Genomic DNA, 21,975 nt, shown 5'->3' on the forward strand with positions numbered 1-21,975 from the left:
ACAGGGATGGATGGATACACACACACACAGGGATGGATGGATGGAGACACACACACACAGGGATGGATGGATGGATGGAGACACACACACACAGGGATGGATGGATGGATGGAGACACACACACACAGGGATGGATGGATGGATGGACACACACACACACAGGGATGGATGGATGGATGGACACACACACACACAGGGATGGATGGATGGATGGACACACACACACACAGGGATGGATGGACGGACACACAGGGATGGACGGACACACAGGGATGGACGGACACACAGGGATGGACGGACACACACACAGGGATGGACAGGCATGTCTCACCCTCGGCTTATACACGAGTCAATAAGTTTGCCAGTTTTTTTGGGGGTAAATTGGGGGCCTCGGCTTATATTCGGGTCGGCCTATACTCGAGTATATACGGTATGATGATAATGTTTTATGTTTCACCATTTTGTACTCACACTGATACAAAAATCATTTGTCTGTTCCAGTCCCGGTATCTCTACTTCTAACCAGAATACAGTGGTGTGAAAAAGTGTTTGCCCCCTTCCTCATTTCCTGTTCCTTTGCATGTTTGTCACACTTAAGTGTTTCGGAACATAAAACCAATTTAAACAATAGTCAAGGACAACACAAGTAAACACAAAATGCAATTTGTAAATGAAGGTGTTTATTATTAAAGGTGAAAAAAAATCCAAACCATCATGGCCATGTGTGAAAAAGTGATTGCCCCCTAAACCTAATAACCGGTTGGGCCACCCTTAGCAGCAACAACTGCAACCAAGCGTTTGCGATAACGTGCAATGAGGCTTTTACAGCGTCCTGGAGGAATTTTGGCCCACTCATCTTTGCAGAATTGTCCCAATTCAGTTACATTCGAGGGTTTTTGAGCATGAACGGCCTTTTTAAGGTCATACCACAACATCTCAATAGGATTCAGGTCAGGACTTTGGCTAGGCCACTCCAAAGTCTTCATTTTGTTTTTCTTCAGCCATTCGGTGGTGGACTTGCTGGTGTGTTTAGGATCATTGTCCTGCTGCAGAACCCAAGTTCGTTTCAGCTTGAGTACACGAACAGATGGTCGGACATTCTCCTTCAGGATCTCTTGGTAGACAGCAGAATTCATAGTTCCTTTTATCACGGCAAGTCTTCCAGGTCCTGAAGCAGCAAAACAGCCCCAGACCATCACACTACCACCACCATATTTTACTGTTGGTATAATGTTCTTTTTATGAAATGCAGTGTTCCTTCTACGCCAGATATACTTGGACACACACCTTCCAAAGAGTTCCACTTTTGTCTCATCGGTCCACAGAATGTTGTCCCAAAAGTCTTGGGGGTCATCAAGATGTGTTGTGGAGAAATTGAGACGTGCTTTGATGTTCTTTTTGCTCAGCAGTGGTTTTCTCCTTGGAACTCTGCCATGCAGGCCATTTTTGCCCAGTCTTTTCCTGATGGTGGAGGCATGAACGCTGACCTTAACTGAGGCAAGTGAGGCCTGCAGTTCTTTGGACGTTGTTGTGGGGTCTTTTGTGACCTCTTGGATGAGTCGTCGCTGCGCTCTTGGGGTAATTTTGGGCGGCCGGCCACTCCTGGGAAGGTTCACCACTGTTCCATGTCTTCGCCATTTGTGGATATTGGCTCTCACTGTGGTTCGCTGGATTCCCAAAGCTTTGGAAATGGCTTTATAACCCTTTCCAGACTGATAGATCTCAATTACTTTCTTTCTCAATTGTTCCTGAATTTCTTTGGGTCTCGGCATGATGTGTAGCTTTTAAGGATCTTCTGGTGGACCTTACTGTGTCAAGCAGCTCCTATTTAAGTGATGCCTTGATTGTGAACAGGTGTGGCAATAATCAGGCCTGGGTGTGGCTAGAGAAATTGAACTCAGGTGTGGACAACCACAGTTATAGTATGTTTTATCAAGGGGGCAATCACTTTTTCACACAGGGTCATGATGGTTTGGATTTTTTTTCACCTTTAATAATAAACACCTTCATTTACAAATTGCATTTTGTGTTTACTTGTGTTGTCCTTGACTATTGTTTAAATTGGTTTGATGTTCCGAAACACTTAAGTGTGACAAACATGCAAAGGAACAGGAAATGAGGAAGGGGGCAAACACTTTTTCACACCACTGTATATTATAGACACAACATCTAAGCCCTTGTACACACGGTCGGAAATTCCGACCATGAAATCCGTTGGATATTTTCCAAGGGATTTTGTCCGAAACTGGTGTTGCATACAGACGGTTGGACAACGTTGTCGGACAATCTGATCGTTCAGAACGTGATGACGTTAGTTGGTTACGACGAGACTACGTTCAGCCTAGTAGCCAATAGCTTTAGTCTCGTAATTTGATCTGAGCATGCGTGGCACTTTGTCCGATCGGAATTCTCTACAAATCGGATCATGTTGTCGGAAAATTTTATATCCAGCTCTCAAACTTTGGCCGGACATTCCGATGGAAAAAGTCTGATGAAGCCCACACACGGTCGGATTATCCGACAACACGTTCCGATCGGACATTTTCTATTGGAATTTCCGACCGTGTGTACAAGAGCTAAGGGAACAGATAAATCAGGAAATGTAACTTACTTTTTTCCTTATTCCATAATTTCCGGATTTATTTCTTCTTAGTTTCATATTGTTCAAAGCGTGAGCTAGAGCGTATACCGCAGTGTAGATGAAACCAAATTTTCCATCATGCTTCTCTGTAAAGTAATATGTCAATGATTCTGGCCCAGTACAGGTGATGTTAGAGATCGAACGATAAGGATTTAAATTATTTTTAAAATTATTTGAAGAAGGACATTTAAAATAATTTAGCCAAATATCTTCCAGCAATGGATCATCTGGCCGTTTGGATGGATGGACATTATTCAGATAATCCTCCAATCCAGGAATGCAAAACAAAGCATACATCGCTACAATGCTGCAGTTAAATGTTTCTTTCAGGCTGATCTCTTTATATCCAACTACATTCCATGACTGATTGACAATTAATGTCATATTTTGTCTGAGAACTTTTGATTCTCTAGAAAACGCCATATATTCATATTTAAATTGGCCGCATAATATGACAACATCGGTAGTTGACTTCTCGATATCCCCCACCCTCTTTCTGTTAATTTCCACATTGTTGGTCAGGTAAACAACAAATTCTATACAGATCCCACGTCTGGTCATCTCTTTTCTCAGTTCCCGCAATTCTGTTTCTCCGGTTCCATCACTCGATGTGATGATTCCAACCCAATTCCATCCAAACTTTTTCAGTATATCCATAACCAACTCATACCAAATCCAGTTGCTTGGAACGGTGCGGTAAAAGTTTGGGAATTTTTCTCTGTCACTCAGGAGAAGGTCGGTGGCGCCATGGCTGATCTGTAGAAACATAATGTAATAGGAACATATCATTATTTTCACATATCTGGTCAATGACATACACTCTGATCCTTTAACCATTTCAGCTCCAGGGAGGGTTGAGCCCTTCCTGACCAGGCCATTTTTAGCGATACGGCACTGCGTTACTTTAACAGACAATTGCGAGGTTGTGTAACACTGTACCCAATTTTTGTCCTTTTTTCCCTGACAAATATTTTTTTTCTTTCTGCAATAAAACATATCCAATAAAAGAAAAATGTAAATTTATGGGAGACACTCCCGAGGACTACTGGACATAATGAAAGAGACGTGGGAACAAGAATCTTCCCCGTATCGGAGTGTGGTAGAACACACGTCTCTCAAATGCAGGATCGAATAACAAAAGTTATGCCCATATTATGGGAACATTTGCAGGCTGAGAAAAAACCCCAGAGTCATGTATACAACTGTAAAGACAAGAGAAAAAGGCACCTCTGGGTGTAGACTGTAAAAATCCTATTTAATTAGCATGTGGTTAAAAACACTCACATTATGTAATAAATTATCAGGCAATGTATAGATTCCATTCGAGTTCGAGGACACAGGAGGGTTACCTGTGTGTGATTGTCTTCCTTCTATGAGGAATCGCTTTTCCTCAGGCGAGGCACAAAAAATTAGGCTACTGACAAGCCACCAGAGGGAACAAAAAGACGCTACCCTCGCTCGGGCCCCAACAGGGGAGACAACAAGGCCATCTCCCCCCCCCAAAAAACAGGAAAGTGAGTGTGGTCAGCTCAACCTGGACACAGCACAGATCTTGCACTTGTTGATGTAACAAGCCCTGACGCAAGTCGGAGGGCCAAAGAGACCCAGAAGTGGAAGAAACTATTTGTGAGCCTCTGTTTGTGCAAGTCACAAACTTCCAAGATGCACAATTGGCCGAATGAGCGCAGATATGATGCAATGTTTGAATGATCTTGAGCAAATAAAAGAGGCTGCCACTGCTTTACAGAGAGACTACGTGATTATGTAGACATGCTTGCCAAATTTTAAGTTCATCTAGCCTGAAGTTTTGTTTCACTTGTTGGCTCCTGTTTGCACTTTTCATATTTAATTTTTTTTAGGACTGTTAAGCCCTGGTTCACGTTGATGCTACTTCACTTGAAGTAGCACAATTTCTAAGTTGCAAGGGCAGCGTGATTTCAGGTGCTACTTGATAGACATTTGTATGGCTTCATGTACAGATGTCTATTGAAGTCGTACCTGAAATCGGCAGAAGTGGTGTCACACCGATTGGAATAGTGCCATCGCCTCCAGCTTGACAAAGGAGCGCAGCCGTCCTGTCATCTACGGTATTGCCAGCTCAGGAAACGCGCCGCATCCTCTGTGACATCATCTCCCGTCGCCCGGAGTCCCCCGTGCGTTCCACTCCTCGGACAAACGCGCGCTGTTTATATCGGCCGCCTCTGCATATCAACATAGCCTCCAGGGGCGGACACATGCTGACAGGACTCCCCAGTGCAAGGGACGCAGATGACCACACATTGAGGTTCTTCTCCCTCCGTTTATGGAATATATACATTGCCTGATAATTTATTATATAATGTGAGTGTTTTTAACCACATGCTAATTAAATAGGATTTTTACAGTCTACACCCAGAGGCGCCTCTTTCTCTTGTCTTTACAGTCTCAATTGGGAACCGGTTTCAGTTTCCACTGGATGGCTGCTGTTTTTGGACTGTTGTTTTACCCCCCAGAGAAAAATTAACTCCTTCCTTGTCAGAAAAAAGACTTTGTTGAGGAAAGGGTTTGTTTCTGTCCCTCTCCCTCCCTTTCCCCCCGTCCCACCCCATTCCCTTTCTTTTTCTGATTATACCTACAGTATTATTACTTACCTTTTTAATATGATTGTTAAAATACTGAATATATTAAGTTTTTTCAAGTTTTTGAAAAAAAGCGGTAGGTGGGTGGGTGTTTTTATGAGCGCCATAATATTTGTATATATTCATGTATACAACTGACCTGCCAAGGTTAGAGAGTTTAAACCTGGGAATCAGGTGCTGATGTTAGTGCCTACCATGCAGAGTAAGCTTCTCGCCAAGTGGAAAGGACCCTTTGAGATAGTTGAGACGGTGGGTACTATAAAGTCCATCAGCCCACCAGATTTACCACGTCAACTTGATCGAACCATGTAAAGATAGACAGTTTTTGACAGTCAGTAGGGATGAGCCGAACACCCCCTGGTTTGGTTCGCACCAGAACTTTCGAACGGATCGAAAATTAGTGTGCACTTTAGAACCCCATTGAAGTCTATGGGACTCAAATGTTCAAAATAAAAAGTGCTAATTGTAATGGCTTATATGCAAGATATTGTCCTAAAAAGGGTGTGGGGACCCAGCTCCTGCCCCATGGGACATTGGTCAATGCCAATTTTTTTTTTTTTTAAACTGACATTTTTTTTGGGAGCGCTGATTTTAATGACGATTAAAGTTAAAAAAAAAGTGAAATATTCCTTTAAATATCATGCCCGGGGGGCATCTATAGCATGCCTGTGAAGTGGCACGTGTTTGCCGTATTTAGAACAGGCCCTGCACAAAATGACATTTAACGGAAAAAAGTAAATTAAAACTGCTTGCGGTTTTAATGTCATGTCTGGTCCTGGCAATATGTATGAAAATCATTGAGAAAAATGGCATGGGTACCCCTCCCGCCCATTACCAGCCCCTTTGGGTCTTGTATGGATATTAAGGGGAACCCCGTACCCATATTAACCACTTGAGATCCGCGCTATAGTCAATTGACGGCTACAGCGCGGATCTCCTTTGCCGGGACTACGTCTATTGACGTGTCCCGTGCACGAGCGGCGCGCTCTGTGATCGGCGAGTCTACGAGACTCGCCTGATCACCGATCCGTGCAAGGGGTCGATCCCGACCCCTTATCACGTGATCAGCTGTCAGCCAATGACAGCTGATCATGTGATATAACGGAGCCGGTAATTGGCTATTATTCCTCCTCGCGCTGTCAGCGCGAGGAGAAAAAAAAAAAGCCGATCACCGGCGGCTGTGATCGGGACATCAGTCCCGATCATGGCCAGCACTGCTAGTGCCCACCTGCAACCCTGACAGTGCCCACCTGCCCCCTGCCAGTGCAACAATAAAAAAAGTATGTGCCCCCCGTCAGTGCCACCCAGCAGTGCCCACAGTGCCACCCAGCAGTGCCACCCAGCAGTGCCCACAGTGCCACCCAGCAGTGCCCACAATCTGCCTTAACAAAGGTGCTGCACCCGTGCCACATATCCGTGCCCATCAGTGTCATCTACCAGTGCCCAGCAGTGCCGCCCATCAGTGCCCAGCAGTGCCACCTATCAGAGCCACCTATCAGTGCCACCTATCAGTGCCCATCAGTCCCATCTATCAGTGGTACCTATCAGTGCCCATCCGTGCCACCCATCCGTGCCACCCATCCGTGCCACCCATCCGTGCCATCTTATGTGCCCATCTTTGCCCATCAGTGCCGCCTTATCTGTGCCCATCGGTGCTGCCTTATCTGTGCCTATTTGTGCCGCCTTAACTATGCCTATCAGTGCCCACCAGTGCAGCCTATCAGTGCCCACCAATGCAGCCCATCAGTGCCCACCAGTGCAGCCTATCAGTGCCGCCTCATCAGCGCACTTCAATGAAGGAGAAAAATGACCCGTTTGCAAAATTTTTTAACAAACTTTTAAACATGATTTTTTTTTTTTTTGCATCTTTTTTTGTTTGTTTAGCAAAAAATAAAACTCCGAGCTGTAACTAAATACCACCAAAAGAAAGCTCTATTTGTGGGGAAAAAAATGATAAAAATGTAATTTGGGTACAGTGTTGTATGCCAGCGCAATTGTCATTCAAAGTGCATCAGCGCTGAAAGCTGAAAATTGGTCTGGGACTGAGGGGGGTTTAAGTGCCCAGTAAGCAAGTGGTTAAAGAAAGGAAAGGTGTGGGCCCCCAAGCCCTATATACTCAGAACAGGAGTATACAGGCGGTGCAAACAAGACAAGGACTGTGTAGGTTTGTTGTGTTAAGTAGAATCTGTTTGTAATTTTGAACTGGTACATTCGTAAAGTGTAGCTCCAGTCAAACAATCTATTTTTAAGCTTTTTGGAAAACATAGGGAAGGGTTATCACCCCTGTATAATTTTTTTGGTCGTCCGTCTTTTTTCTTCTCCCTTCCTGTTGTCTCCTTCCGTTTGCAAGTAAGAGACTGTGACAGACCTAGCCGGGACACAGGCTTTTTGAGAGGACTTAATGCAAGCCTCTTGCCGATGGATTATGGGCCCTGGATTTTAAGGGGCACAGGGTGAATGAGAACCCCACTATAATCTGTGCTAGTCAGATTCAATGCTGTATATATGTGTATATAATGTGTGTCGTCTCATGCTGTTGGGACAAACACTGTTAGATTCTAATGTCATGAACTCCAGCCACCTGTCTGTTGTGTAAATGAGTCTAGTCTGAGTATTGAGTATTCACACATTGTTGTTTGTACTAATTAACCCTATGTTTATGTTTACGGTAATGTTTATTGAATTGTTAGTGAGCTAGGAGCCGAAAAGTCTTATCCCTCATTTAACTAGTCTGAGTGTTGATTTAGATAATTAGCTCATGCTAATTAGGTTAGGTTTTAGTCGTCTACTGTATTATAAATACTTGACATTTTGGTTCTAATAAATGAGTCCATGTTTAGCAGCTAAGCAAGTCTCGTCTTGTTTTGTGCTTTTGAGCGGTTGGAATACCTGATATCTACATTCAGGCTGGGAGGAAGTGGTATATGATGGAAGCACCCAATCAGAGTGTGGGATAGGTTCCGTCACAGAGACGTTTGTAAGCTGGATGTTTGAAAGTAGGGGCCTGCCCTATATGCTCTGCAGAAATGGGGGCCTAAGGTGTTGGTGTTGCCACAACACTGTAAGCCCTCAAAGTGACTCTTGGTGGGCGCTGGAGCTCCCTGCTGTGAACGATTATATCAAGAATTGTAATTACATGCCATTGTTGAACAGTGGTAGAAAAAATGGCCCTTTGGTGGTTGTGGTGCTGGTGCCACAACACTATAAATCCTCACAGTTACTCTAGTTGGAGTGCAGGAATGAGCCCTGCTGCAAAGCATTGTATCAAAATTTGTAATTACATGCCCTTGTTAAACAGGGGTTGAACATTGTGCCTTAGGCACTGGTGCTGGTGCCACGACACTGCAACCTCTCCCATATACTCTAGTTGGAGTGCAGGAATGAGCCCTGCTGCAAAGCATTGCATCAAAATTTTTAATTAAACAGGGGCTGAAAAATTGGGCTGGTGGCGTCACCCAGAACCAAAAATGTTCTTACAAGCTATCAGCAGGATCATTGAGGTGGAAGAAGATAGTCAGTCAACATAACAGGACAGTCACTCAGCATCAGCATAGGCAGTCTTGAAGGGATGTGACATTTCAAAAAAAATATCCGGTTACATCAGCTTTAGGTGCTTGGTAGCTGGTGGTCATCCAAGACTGGTTCATCTTTATAAAGGTCAGTCAATCAACCGAGTTGGTGGACAGGCGCACCCTATGATCGATTACAAAGCCTCCAGCAGCACTGAAGGTGCGTTCCGAAAGAACGCTGGATGCAGGACAGGCCAGTAGCTCAATTGCATACTGTGCAAGCTCTGGCCATTGATCCATCCTCAAGACCCAGTAAGCCAGAGGATTTTTGGTAGGAAAGGTGTCCAAGTCTGACCTTGCCCCTAGGTATTCCTGCACCATGTAAATCAGACACTGGCGATGGTTGATGGAACCGATCATACTTTGGGGCTGCAGACTAAAAAATTGTCTGAATGCATCGCTCAGATGGCCACCTTCTCCACTGCTCCTTCTGTGACTGACCGAAGCCTCAGCAACACGTTGTCCAGTACCAGGAGTTTGTAACCTCCCAGTCTCTGGGAAAACGTTGCGCAGACCTTTCTGCAAGACCTCCCAGAGATGTCTCATCCTCTGCTCCCTCTGCAACAGCAAGATAAAGTCCGCAACCTTACCCTTGTACCATGGGTCAAGGAGAGTGGCCAAACAGTAATGGTCCCTTTCCTTGATCCATTCCGCAGGCTTTGCAGGATCAGGGAGGCCATGCAGCGTAGGTTAGCTGAGGCATTCGAATAAAGGGGGCCTTGAGAGGCAAGGAAGTCCTCCTCTTCCTGCCTCTGTTCTCAAGTGCCTTGTTCATTATTCCACGCAGCATATGCTCCAACAGGTGGACAAGAGGTACAGTGTCACTGATGAATGCACTGTCACTACTCCCCATCCTCGTGGCCTCCTCAAATGGTGACAGGACAGTGCATGCATCCCTGATCATCACCCACTAGTCTGGTGAAAAAAAAACGAGCTCCCCTGACCCTGTCCCGGTGCCGTAGTCGCACAGGTACTCATTGATGGCCCTCTGCTGCATGTGCAGCTGCTGCATCATGGCCAACGTTGAGTTCTGCCTAGTGGGCATGTCACATATAAGGCGGTTCTTGGGCAGGTTCAACTCCTTTTGGAGCTCAGCCAGCCAAGCACTGGCATTAAATGGTCGGCGTAAATACACACAGACTTTCTTGGCCTGCCTCAGGACATCCTGCAAGCCTGGGTACCTGCCCAAGAACCGCTGCACCACCAGGTTAAGGATGTGAGCCACACAGGGCACATGGTTTAGTTGTCCCTGTCAGAGGGCGGAGAGGAGGTTGGTGCCATTGTCGCAAACCACCATTCCTGGCTTAAGCTGGTGTGGCGTCAACCACCTCTCGGCCTGCCCCTGCAGAGCTGACAAAATATCTGCCCAGTGTGGCTCCTGTTCCCCAAACAAACCAGCGCAAGCACGGCATGGCGTCTTTTTACCTGCATACTTGCGTAGCCCCTTAAACACCTATGGAGCACCTCCGGTTCCGAGGACAAAGCACTGGAAGAGGCCATGGAGGAAGAAGAAGAGGAGGGGGTGGAGGAGAGAGGTGTGTCACAGGCAGTAGTAGCATTTTGGAGGTGTGGTGGCGGAACAACCTCCAACACTACTGCACCTTGTCCTGCATCCTTCCCAGCTGCCAGAAGAGTGACCTAATGGGCCGTGAAAGCAAGCTTTGTGCCAGGAACCAGTGTTGGTAGCTCCTGACTTCCAAAAAAAGTTCCTGGTACAAACAGATGCCTCAAAGTTGGGTCTGGGTGCAGTACTGTCCCAGATGGTTGGGGCGGATGAGCAACCTGTTATGTACTTGAGCAGGAATTATTCTATTGTGGAAAGGGAGTATCTTGCAATAACATGGGCTTTGGAGACACTCTGCTACTACTTGTTGGGCGGGCCCTTCAAGTTAGTTTCAGCTCGTGCACCCCTTACATGGATGGCCCAAAATAAAGACAAAAACTCCACAATAACCTGGTGGTCCCTTGCTCTACAGGACTTCAAGTTTGTAGTGGTACATAGACCAGGAAAGTTACATCAGCATGTGGATGCCCTTTCCTGGGTCTATTGCCACTTGATTCATGGTGTTCAGACCCCCTGGCCTGGAACGGGGGGGGGGGGATATGTAGAGGATCTGCCTGGGTCAGGGATAATTAGGGGTTATTTGAAAAGGGCAGGTACTCCCCCTTCAGACCAGCTTATTGCCAGCTTGGCTAAAAGTGTCAGAGAGGAGCTGTTTGAGTAGGAGATACACAGCAGCACTCTGTCTGAAAAGATCCACTGCTGGATTGTGTACTTGCTGGGTGAGCTTAACAACATAAAAGGCTGTAGCTCTGATTAGAGCCATGTACTATTGCCTGTAAGCCTGTAAGCCTGTATGCTGCGGAACTGTGAGCTGTACCTGTGTGCACAATTGTGTGACAAGCCATGTCTTCTTTTTTTTTTTTTTGCCAGTTTGCGGAATAAAGCCAGTTTTATTTTACTGGATTGTCTCTGAGACAGCTGTTCACCCCTCTGATCCCCTATAAATGATATACTGTAATGCTATTGTGTTTGCTTTGCAAGCAAGCCTTTCTCCTGTTTTACTGTACTGTTATAGATTATTAACCGTTGTTTGCTTTGCAGGTACTTCATTCAGCTGCAGCACTGATTTGTTTATTTTGACAGCAACAAGGTTTGCTCTCACGATACGTAAATCAGTGACTCCAGCATTGCATGAGGTTATTTCACCACCAAAGTTAGAAAAAAGAGCATATATGGCGAAGCAAAGTGGCTGGGGTGGACATAGGGGAGGATTGCCCCTGTGCTTCGCCATATATTTTTTCCTTTTTTTTAGCACAGTTTGTTTTATTTAGTTAATGTTTTATTGATACTCTGATTTATTGTTAACCATTGTTTGCTTTGCAGGTACGCCATTCAGCTCCAGAACTGATTTGCTTATTTTGACAGCAGCACAATACGATACGACTCTCACGGTACGTAAATCAGCAACTATCGCTGTAGGAGGTGATTTCACCACTGCAGTTTTTTTTTAAAAGCATATAAGCCGGAACATAGGGGTAGGGGTGGGCATATGCTTTGGCATATATTTATATTCACTTTCTTGGCAGAGATGTCTTCATCCACATCCATTGATGTGAATTGAGGAATCATTTTTTTGGGGGGGGGTTTTTGTTCAGTGCATATATGCCAATCATTAGAAGTGGGTGGATGCAGGGCGGTATTTTAATGATGAGCATATCACCGATAGATCGATGTGAATGGAGAAATCTGTTATGTTCTCTTTTTTCATGCAGCCCACAGGCTGCATGAAAAAAAAGAACATTACAATATATACACAACAAGGACCAGCAATGTACTGGTATGTTGCTGGACTTTGCGTTGTTATACCGGAATGATGCCTGCAGGTTTAGGCATTAACTTGGTTTTGTTTTTTCAGCCGGTGGTCGGCTTTTTTGTAAAGGCAATCCTAGCAGCTAATTAGCCGCTAGACTGCTCTTACAAGCAGTTGGAATGTACGTCCCTGTAACGAGCACCTGCTCGCTTGGTTCCATTCTCCCGACACTCCTCTGTAGCTATGGAATCAGATTGCAGATCGCAACGTCTGATGGTTCGGTCATCTGATGCTCCGGGATTCGAACTACAGCTATGAGCTGTTCGAATCGAGTTGTGATAGCTCAGAACAAACACTAGGCAGGCTGTATGTAAGTTCAAACAGGAATCTCACCTTTATTGGATGCACACAACACACTTTTATACATAACAGTTTGAACACCCTGTCCCAACAACCACTTTCCCATTGGTCAATTGTAAAGTAAACTTTAGTCCTCAATTAGGTCCTCTTGGCCATGCAAATGAGGACTTGGAACGGGGTCAGCAGGGATTGGTCCGATAGCTTGAATAGGAGGACTGATATGCTTAATGTTAACACAGAGAAGTCCCAGAGGGTAATTAAAGTACATAAACAAACAGTCAAACACAGGACAATGCATTCCTTCCAGACCACAGAGACGTCTGGAAAGGGTTAGCCTTAAGACAGGGCAGAAGACCCACTACTGTGCAATAGAATCAAAGGAGAAATACTTCAGTATTCCAAGGTTCATGACAGTCCCCTCCCTCCCACCGCTTTACATGGTTTTCTATGGCTCTCCTGTCCCACCGGGGAATACGAGAATGCAGTCAGTGGTTCCGCTAGCTGACCATAGAGCTGATCAGAGAATATAATGGCTTCAATCATCTCTATGGCCTAAGAAACCAGAAGCTACGAGCATTTCATGACTTTGTTTTTTCTGGATATAACCATTAGGTAATTGGGAAAGCATCTTATTACTCCGATCTTGGTGTGGTCAGATGCTTTAAGGGCAGAGGAGAGATCTAGAGTCTAATAGACCCCCACATTTTTCAAAAAAAGAGTACCTTTCACTACCTATTGCTATCATAGGGGATATTTACATTCCCCGTGATAACAATAAAAATTATTAAAAAAAAAAAAAAAAAATGAAAAGGGACAGTGTAAATATAAAATAAAAAAAAGCAAAATAAATAATAAAAAAAAAAAATTAAAGCACCCCTGTCCCCCCTGTGCTCAAGTGCAAACGTCGCGAACACAAGCATCGGTCTTGTGTCTTATGTAAACAGCAATTTCACCCTGCATGTGAGGTTTCACTGTCAGATCGAGGAGAGTAATTTTAGCAGTAGACCTCCTCTGTAAATCTAAAGTGGTAATCTGTAAAGACTTTTAAAAATGTATGTAGTTTGTCGCCGCTGCACACCCAACTTTAAAGCATTTTGTATTTGGTATCTATGTACTCAGCATAAGATCATGTTTTTTTTTTTTACCAAACATTTGACAATATAGTGGGTTTTTGTGCATTCAAATAAAAAAAAAAGTGTTTTTTTTTGCCAAAAAAATTGCAAAAATCCTCCTGTAGCTCTAAATTGCCCTCTTATGACTCATCCCCCCTCCCTTCTTGGCAAATTCTCACAAGAGTGAGAGAGAGAGCTGTGAATGATGCCATAAGCCTAGGCTAATGAACAGACAGGAAACAGGAAGTGGGCTGTATAAGGTATTTGCTGGCAAAAAAAAAAAAATGTTTTAGCCCTTGTACACACGGTCGGAAATTCAGACGGAAAATGTCCGATCGGACCGTGTTGTCGGATAATCCAGCCGTGTGTGGGCTCCATCGGACCTTTTCCGTCGGAATGTCCGACCAACAACTTTTGAGAGCTGGATATAAAATTTTCTGACAACATGATCCGGTCGGACTTTGGCCGATAGTTTGTAGAGAATTGCTATCGGGATAAAGTGCCACGCATTCTCAGATCAAATTAGGAGACCAAAGCTATTGGCTACTAGCATGAACGTAGTCCCACCGTAACGAATGAACGTCATCACGTTCTGAATGATCAGATTTTCAACTTTGTCCGACCGTGTGTATGCAACACCAGTTTCAGACAAAATCTGATGGATTTCATGGTCGGAATGTCCGACCGTGTGTACAAGGGCTTACAGGGACCAAACCAACCTCTCCAGAAAGCCTCCCCATTGGCTTTGGACCAGACAGGCTGCATTCCACTCCTCATGGCAGAGGCTGTAGGCATCTCCAGGTCTTCAGCCTACTGTCCCAGTGCTGTTACAGTCTGTAAGTGGCTCCAGATGGGTTGCCTCCCTGCTGGGTCTGTTTGCGTGTTGCTGAACTCTCTGCAATATAATACTATTGTTGAGCATGGACTTTGCATTCTCACTATCACACTGCACCTATCCCACAAGCAGAACTCACAACATGAAAGGACATTTTTCAAGTATGCTTATATTGGATTTTTCAAAAATAACTATTGTCTGTATTTCCTTTACATGGATGATGTTATAAAATGAATGCTGTGCTGTGATTGTAGATTTGCTTTAATCCTGCCCCACATTGTGCAGATGAGAGCACACTTCCATCATGCTTTTAAAGCCCAAATGAACTGTCAGTTAAAGTGGAGGGCCACTCAAAAAAAAAAAAAAAAAAAGTCTAAAAATGTTCCTAAAAAAATTGGAGGAATTTTTTAATTTTTTAACTTACCAGAAATGCCTGTTGCTAGGCAGATCGTCCTAATCTGCCTCTTCCTATTCCGCGGGGATCTTCAGTCTTCTCCTCCTCGCATCATCTTCTAGTGAATGGGGCGCAGTGTGTTCTGGTTACTGTGCGTGTCCTAGAACACAGTGCGCCCCATTCACAAAGTGCTGCGTGACTCGCGCATGCGCAGTAGATAATGGGCAGTGAAGCCGCAAGGCTCCACTGCCTGTCTCCCTTAGTTGGAGTGGCAGCGCCGGGACTCGAGAGCAGAGGGATGGTCGGCCTCGGGCCACCGACATTGAGGGCACCCAGGACAGGTAAGTGTCCTTATTAAAAGTCAGCAGCACTTCCGGTTCCGGCACCGCATGTGGTAGCTGCGCCTCCTCACAGCTCCCGCTCCGGGTACCCTAATTCGGCCTAAAAAAATGGCCTGAGAGGCCCTTCAGCCCAGCCACCACCACCGGTTGCTCCTCCTCACCCTCTGGGCACAGATGGATCACTTTGTAGTAAAAAACGGCGCCCGTCCGTACGTGGCTGCAGGACGGGCTGCAAATTGAGCCCCCGGCTTCGGCCTATACACATGCTGCAACGAACGCACCGAAGTCAGACATGGAGGTTAGTGGCAGTGCTACCCCGGCTCCCCCCTCCTGCACACCGCTCCACCCCAGGGATCAGCTCCTCCACTATCCCAGCAGACCCCGCCAGCGGTCAGTCTCTCCAACAGCCCCTCCGGGGATGATGGACACACACATCGCATTGCACAGGCAGTGGCAGCTCTCCTTACCCACAGGATAGCAGCCTATGTGGAGAAGGCAGTTAATGCTGGCATGCAGCAGTTAAAAGCACAACTTACTGATCAGACAACCAGATTAAACGAACTGGAACACCGTGTATCAGAGGTCGAAGATAAACTCTACCAAGCCCAAGCCGCGGAACAATCCCATGATAAAACTAACAAATACATTCTCCAAAAATTGGAAGACCTGGAAAACAGGTCCAGACGGAGCAACCTGCGTTTTGTAGGCGTCCCTGAGTCGCTCCCTGCAGCCACCTTAATGGAATTTTGCTCAAAACGCATTCCAGAAGCCATGGGCCTGGCAGGCCCTTTTACGGTAGAACGTGCACACCGTATGGGATCCTTCAATGCTGAACGCAAGTCCCCTGTATGGGGAGCCGCTATGTACAGTGTTCTCTTGCGGAAAAAAGTGAAGCTTGCACCAATAGTTGCTGTAGTTGTTTTGTTGTTCCTTCCTGCCCTGACCTCTCCGCCCTTCCTCCCCCTCTTCCCTCCCCCCTCTGCCCTTCCCCTTATGTCCTCCACCAGTGGGCTAGATGCCTCTACTTACCTTCAGTCCCGGCACTAAGTCAAATCTACACTATTCCATTGATGGAACACCGTACACATGGCCTTCCTGCATATTCCCTCCACCTTATAATCTCTTAGCCCCTGTACACACGGTTGGAGATTTCGACAATCAAATCCGTCGGATTTTGTCCATCGGATTTTGTCTGTCGGATCTTGTCCGAAACTGTTGCATACACACGGTCGGACTAAGTTGTCGAAAAATCAGATCATTCAGAACTTGATGACGTAATTTCGTTACGATGGGACTACGTTCAGGCTAGTAGCCAATAGCTTTGATGTAGGAATTTGATCTGAGCATGCGTGGCACTTGGTCCGATCAAAATTCTCTACACATGATCGGAGTATGTCCGATCGAACCAGTTGGTCGGAAAATATTTCCAACAAGTTGGAAAATTGGGTCCGACGGATATTCCGACGGAATCAGTCCGATGCAGACCACACACAGTCGATAGGACACATTCTGACGGATTCTCCGACCGTGTGTACAAGGGCTTAGGGTAGTTTCATGGAATGTGAAGGGTCTCTGTTCTCCTCATAAGAGAATGAAGATCCTTCGCCACCTTAAACGGTTAAAGACTGACATATCCTTATTACAAGAAACCCACCTCCCAGCTTCTGATTTCCATCGTATGCAGAAACTTTGGGTGGGCTCGGTCTTGGGCTCAGAATCAGTTGGACGCAAAGCTGGTGTTCTCCTGATTCATAGGAACCTCCCTTGCTCCATTATCTCCACTCACACAGACGACCAAGGGCGGTTTCTCTCGATGCGAGTAACAATAGGGTCTAAAGAATTTATGATCTCCAATATCTATGCCCCCAATAGTCCCTCCAAATCCTTTTACTGTCAGTTATCCACTTGGCTCCTCAATAACTCACATATTCCCCATCTAATCAGAGGAGACTTTAATGATATTATGGACCCAGCGGTCGATAGAGCCTCCCCGAAAACCCTTCCAATGAATCCCCCCCAAGCTGCCCCCTCCCTGTTTGCCTCCACTATGGAATCCCTTTACCTTACAGACATTTGGCGGCTATCCCATCCGATAGACAGGGAATTTACTTTTTATTCTAACCCCCACAAGGTCCGGACCAGGATGGATTACTTTTTTGGATCCGAAAGTCTTCTCCCCCTGATCTCTGAATCCGGGGTGGGGGACATAGCTATTTCCGGTCACGCTCCCGTAACACTCACGTTGGACCGTTTCAATCTCCCGCCTCACCCTAACATTTGGCGCTTCCTCTCTTTCCTCCTCGGCAATACTGACTTCAGGGACTATATGGAACGCTCCTGAGAGGAGTTCTCCTCGGCCAACTCCCCCCATCTAAGTGATTCAAACCTCCTTTGGGATGCTGGCAAAGCGTTCCTGAGGGGTCGGATCATATCCTATGCCTCTACTTTCAAAAGAAACGCCATGGGCAAGTTCAAATTAGCTAGTACCAGACTGCACAGCGCTCAAATCTCCATTGCCACCTCCACCCACCTCCTCTGCGGACAGAGATGAATGGTCGCCACTAAATCCTCCTTTGACTCCTGGGCCTCTACTCTTGAACTCACCAAAAAAGCACACTTTGACGCCACCCGACATAAGTTTGGGAACAAGTCTGGCAAACTTCTTTCCAGGCTTTGTAAAGGCCCTTCCCGGCCAACTCACATCACCTCCCTTCGGGACAAGACAGGGGCCATTCACTCCACCCCCCTGACATAAATAAAACTATGCTGGATTTTTACTCAGCCCTCTATGGCCCAGACCTGATTGATGAGACTGCTGCCCGCTCTTTCCTAGACAAAGTGCATATACTTTGCATTTCTCCCGCCTAGTTGTAATCTCTGAACTCTCCTATCACAGTCGACGAAATAGAATGCACCATTAGAAGCCTTCGCCCTTCCAAAGCTCCTGGCCCTGATGGGTTTAATGGTGACTTCTACAAAACTCTCCTTAATATCACAGTACCCATCCTGCATTCAGTTTTTTTGGCATCTGGTCAGGTGGTCCATATCTGCCCACGGGTAACCAAGCTATCATCAAGCTCCTTGCTAAGAAGGGAAAAGTCCCCCTGGAACCAGGTTCCTACAGGCCTATTTCTTTGCTTATCCTAGATGTTAAAATCCTATCAAAAATCGCAGCCTCCAGGCTTGCGGACATCCTCCCTGATCTCATACACCCTGCCCAATCCAGCTTTGTAAAAGGACGCACACCCACCTTGAACATACGTAAGGTGCTCTTAGCCCTCGAACAAGCAAAACGTGACCCTAAGGGAGATTATGCCATCATCACCCTAGATGCAGAGAAAGCTTTCAATAATGTCAGCTTCGACTGGCTCTCACTGTCACTCACCAAAATGGGTTTCTCTGGCCCCTTCTGTCACCTCATAAATATAATGTACACAGCCCCCTCCACCCTAGGGTGGTGGCAGTGGGTCTCCTCTCTGAGGAATTCCGCCTCCACAAGGGTACCAGACAAGGTTGCCCCCTGTACCCCTTACTATTTAACATCGCCCTGGAACCTCTCTCCAGATATCTTTCCCTGACCGCTCCCTTACGAGGCATCACTGTAGGATCTTTGGAACTTCGGATGTCTCTCTTCGCAGATGACGTCCTCATTTTCACATCAAATCCCTCTACTGACATCTTACACATTAAGAATATATTTGATGACTTCAGAGTATGTTCATGACTCTGCATCAATTATTCCAAAAGCGAAATCCTCCCTATTGGCACCCACTCCTCACCCCCTTGGACGCAACACTCTCTCTTCCAGGTGGCTCCAGCTCACATCACCTACCTAGGTATAAAGATAGGGAAACTGCTCTCCTCACTTTACCACCTTAATTTCCCCCCTCTTTTCACTAAACTTAATCAGGAGTTGTCAAACTGGATGGATCTCCCCCTGTCACTCAAGGGAGGGTGTCACCTTGTTAAAATGATCAGCTTTGCCAGACTGCTATATCCTCTGCAAACTATTCCTTTATTGCTAAAACATAAGGATGTTTCGGCCCTTAACTCGCAAATCTTCAAATTCCTCTGGCAAGGCAAAAAGCCATTTATAGCATTCAGGAAACTGTACCTTCCTAGGAGTGAAGGGGGTATTAGTTTACCTAATATCAGAATGTATAACCTTGCTTGTCTGCTAAGGACCAGTCTAGATTGGTTAACTCAACAATCACGTCACTCGAACTTTGCTATGGAATCTGCCATGGCCCACCCTTATTCTTTAGTGGCCCTCCTCCACTGTAAATGGAAAGCTGTGCCTCCCCCGCATCAACACAATCTTCTGCTGCGGGACACGGCACTGGCCTGGAGAGAGGTCAGAAAAATCCTCAAGCTCCCACCTTTCATCTCGTCTCACTTGCCCATCCAAGGAAACCCTGCATTCCTTCCTGGTCTCCACTACAAATCCTATGCAATATGGGAACAACATGGCGGCTCAAAACTTTCCACACTATGTAATCCCTCATCTTGAAAACCGCTACCCTTCTCGACCGTATCAACCTTGTTCTCCCTACCTACCTCTCACGCTTTTTACTATAAGCAATGCATCAGCTTTCTCTCCAGCACATGTGAAGCGGAATCTCTGAGAATTAAATCAAGCTTTCTGGACCGCTTTCTTCAGATTGGCCAATACTCAATTTCGGATATATACAAACCTCTCCTAAGGGACTTTTCTCCACCGCTCTTGTCATGGTCTGTGGCCAACTAGCGTAAAGATTTCCCAGATTCCGACCTAGTCAAAAAGATCCTCCATGGCCTCCGGGAGGTTCTCCGCCTAACCCCAAATGAAACCTGGAGAGAAACTCAGCTCAAAATAGCTCACCGGGCCTATGTCCCTTTCCTCTCCCCCAAGTCCAACAAAGATGGAGCCCTCTGCCCTCTATGCTCGGCCCCCAGACCCTCTCTCTCACACCGTTTTTGGTCATGCTCTTTCATCTCCTCATTCTGGGACCAGTTTATATCCTTCATAATTGGAGATCACCTTGCTGAAATTGCCCAAGGACCCCCTCCTTCTGATTTTTGGCTACTGGGACCTCATACTGTTACCCTGGTCTTTATCTTCCAAGGCCTCTACCCCTACAAGACCAGCCATTCACCCTCCCTCCAGAGACTGGATCCTGATTTGCCTACTCATTGCTAGACGACTTATCCTCAGGAATTGGATTTCTCCTCAAAGCCCGTCCGTCTCCCAGCTCAACCAAGAAAATCTTACCCTCCTATTCAGAGAAAGTCTCCTCATGGACTTCAAATCCCAAATCCAGATCTCGCTTTTTTCTCAGATGGCAAGCTTTCATTTCCTCAGCCCCCTCTTTGGATGACCAACTGGCTTTACATACATTCTCCTTCTCCTTTGATGAGCCAATACCTGAGGAATAGAAACTCTAAATCTCACCCTCCACCTATCATCGTCACTGGCTGTTTCAATACCCAATGGACATCCTCAGGACTACCTCATCAGGTTTTATTCACTTAGCAGACCCATGTTGGAAAGGAGGAGAGTGGAGGAGAAAGTCAGCTGACGGGCCAGTGGAGTGAAGGGGGAGGAGCTCTCCCCTGTGTGAGGAGATGTGCAGACAGAGTCCCCATGCTGGGAGAGGCATTATTGGAGGCACTGTGAGTCCAGACTGAGAGTACTGAGCATGGAGGGAGCGATCGGCTGATACAGAGAAGGTGAATGCCAGTGTCACCATCCCATCCCCCACCATCCCTCTGCCCCATTCTCATCCATCTCACCATTCATCTGCTCTGGATCCCACCGTCCATCCCACCATCCCTCTGCCTCTGATCCCATCCATCCCACCATCCCTCTGCTCCTGATCCCATCCATCCCACATTCCCTCTGCCCCTGATCTCATCCCCCACCATCCATCTGCCACTGATCCTATCCCCCCACCACCCTCCTTCTGCCACTGGTCCCACCCCCCCACCACCATCCCTCTGCCACTGATCCCATCCCAAACACCACCGCCACTACTACTACTAGGGCTCTGAAGGTTGTAGTTACACCTTTGTTATTGTGCACCATTACAACCTAGCTGCCCACCTCCTAACGACCAATGACATCATTAGTTAATGAGGAAGATGGCAGTCGCCTGTATAGCAGACTTGTTTGTATAACATACTTTATAAAGGGTAAATTGACTGAAAAAAAGGTTGAGAAACACTGCCATAGATGTTCAGCGGCTGTAGAAGGAAAATGCAGGAGGAAAATTGAGAGATCATTTCCCTATAGGCAGGTGCCCCACCACTGCATGCCTATCCAGGCATACAGGGGGTCTCCATGGGCCCCTGCAGCATGGGGCTGGGTCAGAGTTGTGATCCCTGCGATCCTTGTAGGTATGCCCCAGCTGGAGGCCTTCAACTTCTGTGCTGGACTTCTAGTGTGTCTGTACACATAACAAAGATTGGGCTACCTCCAGGCATATCCAATTTGAATTTGTTCAAGATTTGCTTCAAGATTAAGGCTCTCATAATTTAGACTAAAGGGCTACACTACCACTACCTACACATACCTTCCAACTTTTTGAGATGGGAATGAGGGACACCTATTAGTATGTAGGCATCAGACACACCCCCTGCCACGCCCCCTTAAAAGGAAACTTATACAAAAGACAAAATGTTTGGTTAAATCCACAAGTGCCTTTTTTACCACTACTATTCCTTTATACTGGCTTTTAAAATTTACAAATGCAGCAATTTAGAAATTGGATGAACGGTTTAACGCTGGGAAATACTTTTTGAAAGATAAATAG

The 21,975-nt window shown here is 46.1% G+C and overlaps 1 protein-coding gene across 1 annotated transcript in view; it reads right to left on the reverse strand.

The window, feature by feature from the left end:
- Positions 1–21,975, reverse strand: part of LOC143958250 (vomeronasal type-2 receptor 1-like) — a 47,635-nt gene that overhangs the window by 12,218 nt on the left and 13,442 nt on the right. Inside the window, exon 4 of the mRNA XM_077467768.1 lies at positions 2,612–3,397. Coding sequence (XP_077323894.1) covers positions 2,612–3,397 — 786 coding nt within the window. The remainder of the gene's footprint in view (positions 1–2,611; positions 3,398–21,975) is intronic.

The sequence above is a fragment of the Lithobates pipiens genome, unplaced genomic scaffold (assembly GCF_037356315.1).
Source record: "Lithobates pipiens isolate NorthernLeopardFrog02 unplaced genomic scaffold, aLitPip1_a1.2 Scaffold_6, whole genome shotgun sequence".
NCBI classification, from domain to species: Eukaryota; Metazoa; Chordata; class Amphibia; order Anura; family Ranidae; genus Lithobates; species Lithobates pipiens.